Source organism: Sceloporus occidentalis, unplaced genomic scaffold (genome assembly GCF_023333645.1).
Source record: "Sceloporus occidentalis isolate IW3139 unplaced genomic scaffold, rSceOcc1.0.p SCAF_6, whole genome shotgun sequence".
In the NCBI taxonomy this organism is placed as follows: Eukaryota; Metazoa; Chordata; class Lepidosauria; order Squamata; family Phrynosomatidae; genus Sceloporus; species Sceloporus occidentalis.
Window position 1 is genome coordinate 110,571,296 of NW_028316986.1, and position 12,785 is coordinate 110,584,080.

The following is a 12,785-nucleotide window of genomic DNA, read 5'->3' on the forward strand; positions in this document are numbered from 1 at the left end:
CCTGCAAACTCCTCCAAGTGTTTGGATTTGTTAAATTCTTTTTCTGCATTGGCTGCTGAAATTGGGGTACCGCTACTAGCTGCTGATAAGACTGAAGGCCCCACGACATCTATGTCCTTTTTGGGTATCCAGCTAGACTCTGTTAAAGGTTTTTCCTCTTTGCCCCAGGCCAAGATTGTGACCCTGTGTGAGCTGATAGAACATGCCTTGGCCGCTTCCAAGCTTACCTTAAAGCAGGTTCAGTCATTATTAGGTCACCTCTACTTTGCTTGCAAGGTTGTGGCTCCTGGAAGGGCCTTTTGTGCCAGGTTAGCTAGGTCTTTGTCAGGCCCCAAGCAATTACATCATCATATCCGAATTACCAATGACATTAAGGATGACCTTCGTATATGGTTACAGTTTTTGAAAGGCTTTAATGGTGTTGCCATTTGGCAAAGGATTTGGTGCCTTAATGATTCTTTACAGGTTCACTCAGATGCGGCCGGTAGCATCAGCTTTCGTATATATTTCCGGGGCCATTGGTGTGCTGAACGGTGGCCTGATTCCTGGCAAGGGTCAGATATACTTAGGGACATGACTTTTTTAGAGCTATTCCCCATTGTTGTGGCTGTTCATATTTGGTGCACCGAATTTTCTAACAAAAAGGTTCAGCGGTTTCGGCAGTTAGCCCCAGAGGCAGACCTTCAGCCTACCCAATGTCCTGTTTCCATGTGGGAGGTTGGCTGTCGGAAATAATGGATGGTGTGCTGGGATCCATTGCTCCATCTACCCTTAAGACTTACAAACATACTTTGAGAAAGCTTTTGGATTATTTTAATGACTCTGGAATTCAGCATGTTTGGCAGTTGACCACTGAAGTGGTGTTGCGTTTTTTGGTGTGGCTATGCCACAAAAACATTGCCCCCAAGACTATGTCCATTCATTTGGCAGCCATTTCCTTTTTCTCAAAAGCTGGGGGATTTGTGGATCCTTGTGCCTCCTTTTTGTTTAAAAGGGCTGTTGAAGGTTGGAAGCGTGCCTATGCTTCCAAAAAGGACACTAGACGCCCTATTTGTTTTCAACTGCTATGTAAGATTTGTGCAATTTTACCTGTTGTATGTTCTTCAAGTTATGAAGTTAAATTGTTTTGTGCTGCATTTTCAGTGGCCTTTTTTGGTGCATTTCGGTTGGGGGAAGTTGTTGCTGGGTCCAAGAGTGATTTGTTTGGTAGGGCACTGTGTGCTTCTGACATTTCGTTTTTGAAGCATGGTGTTTCCTTAACCTTGCATCGCTCCAAGTGCGACCAGTTGGGGGTTGGTCAGACAGTGGTGCTGCGTCGCTTTTGGGGCTCACCTGTCTGTCCTGTTAAGGCTCTTTGAGCTTTTTGGGATGTTAGGCCTATGGCGGCCAATTTTCTTTTTGCACACGTTGATGGTTCCCCCCTTACTAGATATCAATTTGTTTCTGTGCTTAGAATGACCATTGCACGCTTGGGTCTCCCTGCAAAGGAGTTTGGAGGTCATTCTTTCCGCATTGGTGCGGCCACCGCTGCTTCCAGGGCAGGTTTGCCTGCGCAGGACATTAAAAACGTTGGGCGTTGGAGATCTAAGGCCTTTGCTGGTTATGTTCGCCCACATTTGGATCAATGTGGTGGACATTAAATCGCTCTTGGCAGGGTTGGTGGTAGGCCTTCTGCTTAGGCCTTTTGTGGCGGCAGCATAGGCCAGGATCTGCATGTTGTGGTACCAGGGCTATGGAGCTCTGGTTTGGGAGTCAATAGGTACCCAGGGGTGAATAGGGCAGGCGTTTGGCCATTGCAGGGGCCAGAACACAGGAGCGCCTCCCGGTGACTAGGGGCTTTGTGAATTGGTGAACGCAAGACAAGGTTTGCGGTCAAGTTGTGTTCCTTAGCCCCTAGGTCATCCCAAGCACCGGGTGGGTGCCCGGTTTGGATAATCAGACTACATCGGGTGGTTTGATTGCACAGATCCTGACCTTATGCTTTGTGCCAACCCTACCAATTGTTTGCAAATAAAGTTGTGGCCTTACTTCCAACATGTTGTACTGTGGTTATTTGACAGCAACATCTGAGGCAATAGGTTTTCACTCCACCAGTAAAGGGTGTCTACTGATTAAGCAATCTCACTACAGACTCAAATAATCTCTGAGGTTCAAAATGCCTTTTATCATCTTTGGCTGATAAGCCACCCAGAACCTATCTGGATGGAGAGGATTTGACCACCAATAATTTTACCACAGTATCACAGCACTTAGTCATCTGTAATGGCTCCCAATCCATTTCCACATACCATTTAAATTATCCCAAAGAGAGTGCCTTTCCCCATAGGTAGATCACTCAATCTTAAAATCTCCTTCAGAGTCTTTGCTTTGAAAGTCTCTACTGAATAATGTAAGATGGGTAAGGCCATTAGGGAGAGGGCCTTTGCACTAATGATAACCCTAAGGGCCTATAGCCTGCCAAGAGAAGCTCACCCATTGTCATCTCTGTGGTCTTTTCTGTTCACAGATAGTCTAGTTCTAATTTATCTTTAGAAAATACAGTATGTACATTTAATGTACATATAAACGGTCTGATGTTGTTTGACAGCAACGGTCTGATATGCTACTGTCTTTTTTATATTCTGTTTTGCATCCAAGTTGGCTTTCTTCCTCAACAAAGATGTGTTGGGTTATTGTAGTAACTCAGTGATTTTTGTTGTAGATGGCTTACAAATATAGCAAATGATATAAATACATGTAGACATTTGAGAAAAATAAAGTATATGAAATAAAATACAATAAAAATGGAATAAAATATGTTTTGAAATACAGCCGCTCTTGTGCTGATCACCTGGAATAACACATAGACCACAGTGAACACTGTACATATCAGGGCACATTAAACAAAGCAACTGGAGCACAACAGCACAGCAGTACTGAGCACCAGGGTTTTGAAGGACTATATGTGAAATAAAATCATGAAAGTGCCACAATAATGGGAAGAACAACTGAAAGGTGGAAGTTTGCAGATGGGAAAATATACTGCTTGATGCAATCTTGTTGAAAAGAATAACCCACTTGGACTGAAAATGTACAGCAGCCCTTTTTTTGAATATGATGGCTTGAAAATAGTGAATCTGTTTGGGAATAAGTGTTTCTTATTCTCCTTTACTTTGCTATCACCATGATTTACTCTTACATGTGCTGTGACACTAATTATTTTTAGTGCAAACTATGCTCCATGGTGCAAACTATGCTGCATGGTAACTAGGGATATTATAAACCTTTTCGTCAAGATCTGCATGGTAAAGGTGGGGGTTAATACTTAGGAAAGAGGTAATTACCTGTTTTAAAATGCCTGCTGCCATCTCATGACTGCAGTCAAAGATGACATGGAATTCCTTGCCTCTTTTCATCTCCTTGAGTAAGGGCTTGGCATCCTTTGTGTCAGCTGGTAACTGGCGGATTTTGAGGCGCAAGTTGTATCGTGATGGAGCTTTAATGAGCTCTTGTAATCGAATGAGACCTTTTTGAGATGTAAAGAAGAAGAAAAAGAAAATGACACCAAAGGATAAATTATTGAAATGAGAATATGACTTTGAAGGAACACTGGCTCATCATAACCTCTGAACTCTCCCCCTGCCCCCGGCATTATCTTTTCCATATACTCACCACTATGTGCATATGGAAATTTATGTTTAAAAATAGCATTCATAGTCCTAGCACCTCCTTGTCACAGCTTCTCCCTTCCTACTTTGCTAATATTGATAGACATTAAGCAGCCTCAGTTGGGATTACCTTCTGAGATATGGATAAATCTTCCTTTTCTGAGAGTGAAAGCCTTTTCCATCTAAGAATATGTAGCATTACTCTAATTCACTTACACCAATATGATACACTAATAGTTTGTAATCACACTATTTAGTCTAAATGACTAATCTATCCGGTTTACAGACAAATTCAGTTTGTTAGACCAGCATGGAACATTCTCACATAATCTGCACCAATGTTCTGAAGCAGCTTTGCCTCCTTAATCATGTAATTAGGATTGCTTGATTCATTACATCAATTCATTCATTGCAATCTGCATGACAGCAGTTGGAATCAGCTACTATGATGACACAGAAAGAACATTTCAATGCCCATTGAACCAGATGAGTGGAATACATTCACAGGCACAGTGAGGCCAGCCCATCCAAAGAGTGAGCCACTTGCACTCAACATAAAAACCCTTTCCTGTAAAGAACAATTTTAGCATTTTGTGGGGTATATTACAGCACAGCTTTAACTTCACACTATATTCATATCAAAACAGGAACCTCTGCCATTAATGTATATTAACTCCACCATATACTATACCCAGCCCCTGTCCTGATTTGGTAGGGAAAGTCTCAACTACTCCTTTACATTTGCTTTAAAAATGTTTGCAACATTTGAAAGAATGATGTATAGGTGAAATTTAGAAAATGTACTTACATTTGGGCATTGGGTAAGCTTTTACAGAAATTTACAACTAGTGTGGTTATTTTTCCTCCTTTTGTGTTTTTATTTTCCTGCTTTTGTTACACAATTATTATATGTAATTGAGACCCCTTTTGAATAAAATTAAATTTTATTTTTTTAAAAAAATCTAAAAAGTTATAGGAATTATCCATCATTTATTTACAACAATGTTGAAAGTAGACGTTAGAGATTAAGGGATAAGGAGCAATGGACTGGGGAGGAGGAGAACTAGGCATTTTTCAACACACTGTTCACAGCACCCATTTATTCAAAGTTGTGAGATAAATTGTTTTATTTTGCTTTACTGTTGTGATATGTTTTGTATATAGCTCTGCACTTATATTTTTTTTAAAAAATAAAAGTTTTTTTTAAAAAAAGAAATATAACATTCATTCAAATTCTTGCTTAACAAAAATAAACAAACAAACAGATAAAGAAATATGACACTAAAACCCTGGGGGAGAAATCCCCTTGAAAAGTACACTGCACTTTTTACTAGACTGAGCTAGATATTGTAAAATTATCACTTTCAATCCCCAGGAGAAATAACTGACTACACTCTTACCTCGGGTTACGAACGCGCCGGGATACGAACTTTTCGGGTTACGAAAAAAAAAAAAAATAAAAAATATTTCCGGGTTACGAAGGTTATTCCGGGTTACGAATAACCTTTTGGTGCTTTTTGGCGCTATTTCGCACCAAATCGCGGCTTCTCTGCATTAGCGCCTATGGCTTTCTCGGCTTACGAAGACTTCCGGGTTACGAAAATGGCGCCGGAACGGATTAAATTCGTAACCCGAGGTAAGAGTGTACATATTAGAGAAGAAAACACACTATAGTATCTTTGTAACATTAATTTTGGCTCCAATACTGTTTTTTAAAGTTAGTAATAGCTACTGAATAGCAGAGGTTCTTTAACAAATTCTCCTTCTTTTTTTAAGAAGGGACTGCCTGGAGCCCTATAGCTCAATGGCTAGAAAAAATGTCTGAGGAGTTCCTCTTTTCAGAAGCTCCCATCAATTCACATTTAAGAAGAAATAGGAGGAGCAGTTTCCAAGCACTCCATCTGGCAGCTTCTTCTAAAGAGATCAATCACATCAGCTCCTCTTCATGCTCCACTTCCAGCAGCCCTGGGAAACAAGCATCCCAAATTTGCTCCACATACCCAGGTCTCCTGTTCAGCAACCTTACATGCCACAGCCATGCCACCTGGCCAGTCTGTCAACCTGTTTATCATTCCTATTAATTCAGTATGGGAATATTACAACAACTGCCTGCAAATGTGGTGGCATTTTTCAGTTCAGCTAAAAGCTGTTTATGCACGACCAGTTGAGCAAAACCCTTACGTTTGTCCCTAAGCAAAAGCAGTACGCTCTACATTTAAACACCATTCTTTGTGTGTGTGTGTGTGTGTGTGTGTGAGAGAGAGAGAGAGAGAGAGAGAAAGAGAGAGAGAGAGAGAGACCCAGCAGAACCATCTATTACAGTAAAACATTTCAAACTCCACCTTCTTCCCATGGGCTAGATCCTGTATGATCTTAGAAGCTAGGTCAGACCTGGTTAGTGCTTGGATGGGAGACCACACATAGGCTACACATATTTCAGAGGAAGGAACTGGCAAAACCAGATGTGAGTATTCCTTGCCTAAGAAAATTCTAAGCAATTTGTGGGGTCACCAGAAGTTGGCAAGCTACCTGAAGGCTCAGATACACACATCTACACACAAGGATGGAGTATCCCAAAGTGTATGAGTTATCAACAAGATTAAGGTTATGTGATATTAAGGTTTTCAGTCTATGCATCCAAAAATCTCCCTTTTTCTCCAATATACAGTACTTGTAATAGAAGTCAGTTCTGCTCTAAAACCTGACAGTTTAAAAAGGCTACAGTCGTCCAGACTGAAAAACCTACTCACTGGTTGTTCCAGCTAATTGGTTAGGACTAAAGGCTTGTGATTTCTGAAACATGTAAATAGAACTGTTGTTGTTTTTCCTGCATACTACAGATGACAACCTGTACATCTGCACTCAATTACATAAATAAGATTGCAGAACCAAGAGGTGATATTTTGTTTAACAGAGCTGGTCTTGCAAAACACTGTGCTCTAAAAAGTGGCCATCTACTTGAGATACATACGAGCAATACAGCCCTTGGAATACCAAAGGTATGATCCAGGATTGCTGACTGATATTTTGAGAAAAGCTTTTCCAGCAGAGAGCTGTAATCCAAGATTGTTGATGGCATCTCTCCTATCGCCGCCCATACATCTGTGACGACGAAGATTTTTTATATCAGGAGTTGGCAAATTGCAGCCTTTGGGCTGTATGAAGTCCTCTGGGACTCCTAATGCAGCCCATGAAGCTCCCAGAAGCCCCCCTCCCCCACACTTACTTTTTCAGACCAATATTTGGGCAATTTTATTTGCTTCCTCTAACCCTCTCCACACACACACACACAGCTTCTAACCCCCAACAAACAAAGAAAAAGTATACACATGGCAAGATTACATTACTTTGGGAATGCCAAAATGCAATAGAGTTGCCTGCTAGAGGGGGACTGGTGGGCATAACTCCACCCGCTGCTCAGTTGCCCTCCACTGTTCATATTTTGGAAAGAGGCATGGCATTGTTCTACATATTTTGGGAGAAGATTATTAGCTCTTAATCATATAAAATTCAACAAAGCCAACAAAATCTAGCATTTGGTGGGCTAGAGAAGGGAACAGAAACCATAGTCTTGTCTTAGGCACGTTACAGACCGCCGGATTGCAGCGGTCTGCTGCTGCCACCCCTTGCACCGTCCGGGAGCTGCAGCCTTTAAACGTCATGGCTCCCGGACGCTGCAGAGAAGGAGCGCGGAAATCACGCTCCTTCTCAGGCCCCGGAAGAGGCCCCGCAAAGCGCAAGGGGCGCATTTGTGGCATCATTTCCAGGGCAACACGTGCGGACGCAACGCGTCCAACACGTAAAGATGGCGGCGCCCGTGTGTATGGGGCGCTGCCATCTTTACACCCCCGTCACGTGCTAGGGGTGAGGCCGGTATGGACGCTAGGTCCTCGGCCAACCCCTAGCACGTGACGGGGGCATATTAAAGGCCCATCTATAACGTGCCTTAGTTTAAAATATATCGGAATTATCTTACATTGATGCTTGGATACACCCTGCATTTTCATTATTTTTGCTATCTTTGATACTTTAGGATACTAGGCTGTGAAAATGAAGATATAAAGGATAATGGCTAGCTATAAGCAACACTAATTAGGTATTAACTGCATGCTATGTATCAGCCAGAAAAAATGGTTGTTTACAGCCATTCATTAGGAGGCAATGCCTGAAACATTCACAGATCCTGACTATCAGAAGGAATTATCAGTGGAGATGAGGGGTATCTCAGCAAGCTCTTTTTCAACAGCTTACATTTATAAAGAGGAATTTGTTTAAGTGCCTTTGGGGAAAACATCAAATATTCTTAGGCCAAGGTGGTGAGATCTGATGCATTTTAAGACTGCTAACAATCATCTGAAAGCCAGAAAAGAAAGAAAAGACAGACAAACAGAAAAAGAGAGAGACTACAGTAAAAAGAAAATAAAAGAAATGACACAAATAATGAGAGCTTTATACACTATCTCACATCTGGTCAGACCACTGACCAGGTCCATCTAATTTAGTATTTTCTATCTTGACTGGCACTAGTATTCCAGGGTTTCAAAAGCAAATTATTTCCGATCTCTGCTTGGAGATATCTGGGAATAACACTGGGTCTTTTAAAATGCAAAACATGTGATTTTACCTGATCAATTAGTTAAAAGTCTTCTTCAAAACACTATTAAAACATTGAGGTTTAGGGACTGTGTGCATGTACTACACAAGCCAATAGTCCCAGTCCAGAACAGCTTGCTCCAATATTTGAAATGTAGTGCTGAACAACAGTTCTGTGGATACGATGTACTGACAAAAGCATCAACAACAATGAAATGGTCAAAAAAGGAAGCCTGAACTATCATTAAAAACAAAATCAACTAAACTGAGGCTCTCATACTTCAGATACCAGGTAGTTCAAACAAAATGGTACAAAAATTAAGCTAATAATAATAAAATAATAATAAAATAATAAAACTTTAATTTATATCCCGCTTTTTGTTTCCACAATCAAAGCAGCGTACAACCTTTTTTAAAAAATACAATATATACAATTCCCCCCCTTAAAAAAGGATTAAACAATTCCTGTTCTTATTTGGTTTTGAACAATTCTTTTTGAATCACCCTGTATCATGAAATGTGACTCATTGGAAAAGATTATAATATTCTGTAAAGTGGAGGACAATAGCAAAAGAGAAAGACCACGTTAGAGGTAGATAGACTCAATAAAGGATGCCCTGAACTGGCAGGACACAGAGCTTTTAATAAGTGGGTCCCTTGGAAGTCTCTCACTCACAGACTTGCAATAAGTCAAAGACAACTTGACAGCAAATAACAACAGTGAAAAGGGCATACAGAGGTTTCAGATCTGAAATCACATTACCAAGGAAAGCTCCACTTTAGAATCAATCAGTTTGGGAAAGCACCCCAGAATTCCCCCTTTATAGGCACATCTCACTTTAGGGTGGTTTTCTTTAGAACACTTCACCAATATGGTGCATTTCATTTATACAGTATTATACAGCATTACTAGATGGAATCCTCTATGGCAGTTACAAATGCCTGATCTAGAGTTACACATTCATGACTGTTACATATTCATCACCCCTATGTAGCCTCATGAAAGTCCCCTAGTCCCCACTTACCAGGCAGCAGCCACTGCAATAGACAGGGGTCATTTCCCTTGCTGATTTGCTGTAAGGTAATATTCATGTTTCAGTGGTGGTCAAGAACCTAACCCACCATATTAGGGAGATATGCTTGTACTTTCAAATCTACTGCTGAAGCAGTCAATAAAAGTAGTCAGTTCCCATAAAAAATTCAGTTCCATAATCTACCTTCTTCTCTTTCTGACTACTCTACATGACCTGTTAAGAGTTCTGCCGTTTAAGGAAGGTGGGGATTGTAAGGTTACTGGCTCACATGTCAGCACATGATCTGTTTGTTAATACATTGAAGGGGAAAATGTTCAGATGTGGTAATGATTGCAGAAGCCTAAATTGGCTACAGCTGGAGTCCAGGGCAGCAGCCGGATGCTCAAGGTCAATTGAGCTGGACAAAATGTAAATCTATGTCTTCAGTCTGAAGAGGGATTGGTGTCTATGGTGCATAGCAACTTGTATAGAAAGAGGCTGGGCTTAGTGGTCACCTCATGGTAATTCTATATATAAGCAAAAACGTTGTGCTGTGGGATTGTGGGAGTTTGAGATAGTGTGGTGTGTCGGTTGGTAAGAGCTTTTGTATAGTGGCAATTAGCTCGTGTTATTTGAAACAAACCAATAAAGCCCTCTTAGGAGTGAACTGCTGGAGAGTGATTCTTTGATCTAGCAGCTGTTTCTCCAGGCACTCTTCCAAGCAAGCTGAAAGCTTGTGTTTGGAGCTTCGCTCTGTTCCTGTGTTGGAGAGATAGATTCATCACCCAAATATAAACACTGTTCACTAAAGTGAGGGGGAAATTGTTTTGTTTTTGTGTCATGAATGTCACAGCAACAACAAAAATAGCATGCAGTGGCCATACCGGCTGGGGAATTCTAGATGTTGGGAGTCCAAAAAACGTAACATTGTCCCGTTACAGACAGGTGTAAAGTACATCCCCATGACGTACTAGGGTTAGGAAAGGGTGTCCATTCCAGACGCCCTAACCCTATTACGTCCTGGGGACGTACAAAATGGCAGCGCCCTATACACATGGGCGCCGCCATGGGGATGTCACCACCGCACCGCCTCCAAACGGGGTGGCGCGGAAGTGACATCCTGGCACCGCACTAGGGTGCCTGGGGCGCTCATTCCGTGGCACTGGAAGGAGCTTCATTTCGGAGCTCCATCTAGGATTTGCATCGCTGGTGCAGCATCTACATGGCTGCGCCAGCGACACAAATGAGAAAGGGGCCAAGCAGCCTCTTTCTCAGCGTCCCAACCGCCGTCGAATGTCCTTCGGGCATGAAGCCCCAAGGACACCCCTTTCCAGGCCGCAGGGAAGCGGCCTTTTCCCGCTTCCCCACAGCCTGGAAAGCAGCAGATTGGGGCCTCAGTGGCTGCCACTGTGGCAGCTGAGGCCCCAATCCAGCGGGGAAAGGGCCGGATACAGGCCGCCCCTTTGGGCAGTCTGTAATGCACCATTGACAAGCACATCAGAAAGCTCTTGGGATAGAAGACTGACATTATCTTGCTGCATTTTCTCATATTTTATTTTTATTTAATTATCATATCTGTTTTGGTTAAGTTTTTATGTTTGCTCAGAGCCAGCTTCAGGGCAATGTGCCTTCTGGTAGGTCCATCTTTTTATTGGGTTCTGGTGAGTATCTGGCAATATTGGGCAGCAATAGCAGCACTTTAGTGAGGTCTAGCTGCCATTTTAATTTCACACAATGCTTCTTAAATAGTGTTATTCTGCAGACTTGTAGCAAAGGGACAGTAGAAGCAGCTGTCTCCCAGAACGGGGGGGGGGGGGGGGGAGTCAACAGATCATTTCCACTACTGATGGCAACCTTGATTTATTTCATGATTTGAAAAGCACAAAGCAGTCTAGAAATATTTTTAAATAATAAGTGAGTCAACAAATACATGATTATTCATGGCCACAACATTCCTGTGGGACACCCAAAGCTCTCAGTGTGCAGCCACCAGCTAACAAATATGGCGTACCCTTTTCTTAAATGGGGGATCTGTTCTGGATAGATACACACACACACACACACACACACACACACACACACCCCACATAAGGAAAAAACATGTATGCTGGAGCCCCATTAGAAGTAATGGGGCTTGTGCTCACAACATGCCCCATTACTTCTTCTTCTGATGCGTATGGCGTGCCCGCATATAACATTTGGACACTGTATAGTGCTCACATATTGCACTACACCAAACATAAGACATATTTATATGGTATCCAATTGGCAAATAACAGCCTAGGGAAGAATAAATGGTACTAATATGAGGACTACTGCAAAGAAAAAATGGAAATGGTCAGCAACATTGAAAGAAATAGGATGACTGGAACAAAGCAAAAGAAGGGAGTGAATAGAAGTGTCATCATCAAGTATTCCTGAGAATAATGTGCATATTGTAAAACAATTGTCCATGTGATGGTAGCAGTTCTGTCTGCTTACAAACAGATCTGACCTAATTACATAGTAAGAAAGAAGTGCAGATCTTGATTTTAGCAAAAAAGGAAAAGGAAAAGGGGGACAAGCAGAAAATTTAGATTTTGGTTCATAAATTTAACTGAGATAACTTGAGGTTAAATAAACTCAAATGTGAGACAAACACAAACTGACAAATTCTACCATCCAGACAGAGGGGCTCAGAATATCTTAAAAGCCTGACTGTGAATTTATCCATGTGAATCACTGTGAATTTAACTTTGTGGTGCCAAAGTAAGGTCATCACCTCTTCTTCTTCTTCTTCTTCTTTTAACTCTAACATACTCTTCATCTTTGACAGTTATATGACAAGCTGATGCAGCATGATTCTCTGCATAGTGGGAACTGCTGTACCTATTAAATTTGGATAGTGCAAATGGTTAGGAAGTTGGTTTTTTATAAGAACTTTACAAAATGTGCTATGATTTTCATTAATTCAGCATAACAAACTTGAATGAACTATCTGCAAGTAAATAAATATGAAGCACCAGATTCATCTACTTCTGGTGCACAGTCTAAACTTTCTCTATGGTTGTAATTCAGTGTCCCATAATCCCTCTCACAGAATAATAAATTCATAGAAACATAGAGTTGGAATAGACCAAAAGGGCCATCCAGTCCAGCCCCCTGCCATAGAGAAATGCACAATCAAAGCACCTCCTACAGATGGCCATCAAGCCTCTGTTTAAAGACCTCCAAAGGAGGGGATTCCACCATTCTCCAAGGCAATGTGTTCCACTGTGGAACAGCTCTTACCATCAGGAGGTTCTTTCTAATGTTGATGTGAAATCTCTTTCCTGCAGTCTACATCCATTCCTCCATGTCCTGGTCTCTGGAGCAGCATAAAACAAGTTTGATCCACCCTCAATATGACATCCCTTCAAATATTTAAACATGGCTATCATGTCACCTCCTTAACCTCTTCTTCTCCAGTCTTAATATTCCCAGTTCCCTAAGCTGCTCATAATAGGGCATGGTTTCCATACCTTTCACCATTTTGGTTGCCCTCCTCTGGACA

At 41.6% G+C, this 12,785-nt stretch overlaps 1 protein-coding gene across 2 annotated transcripts in view; it reads right to left on the bottom strand.

Annotated features, from left to right (window-relative positions):
• Positions 1 to 12,785, bottom strand: part of GRIK2 (glutamate ionotropic receptor kainate type subunit 2) — a 655,273-nt gene that overhangs the window by 388,236 nt on the left and 254,252 nt on the right. For both annotated transcript variants that reach the window (XM_089530680.1, XM_089530679.1), the window contains exon 4: positions 3,324 to 3,505. In XM_089530680.1, the coding sequence (XP_089386806.1) occupies positions 3,324 to 3,505 (182 nt within the window). The remainder of the gene's footprint in view (positions 1 to 3,323; positions 3,506 to 12,785) is intronic.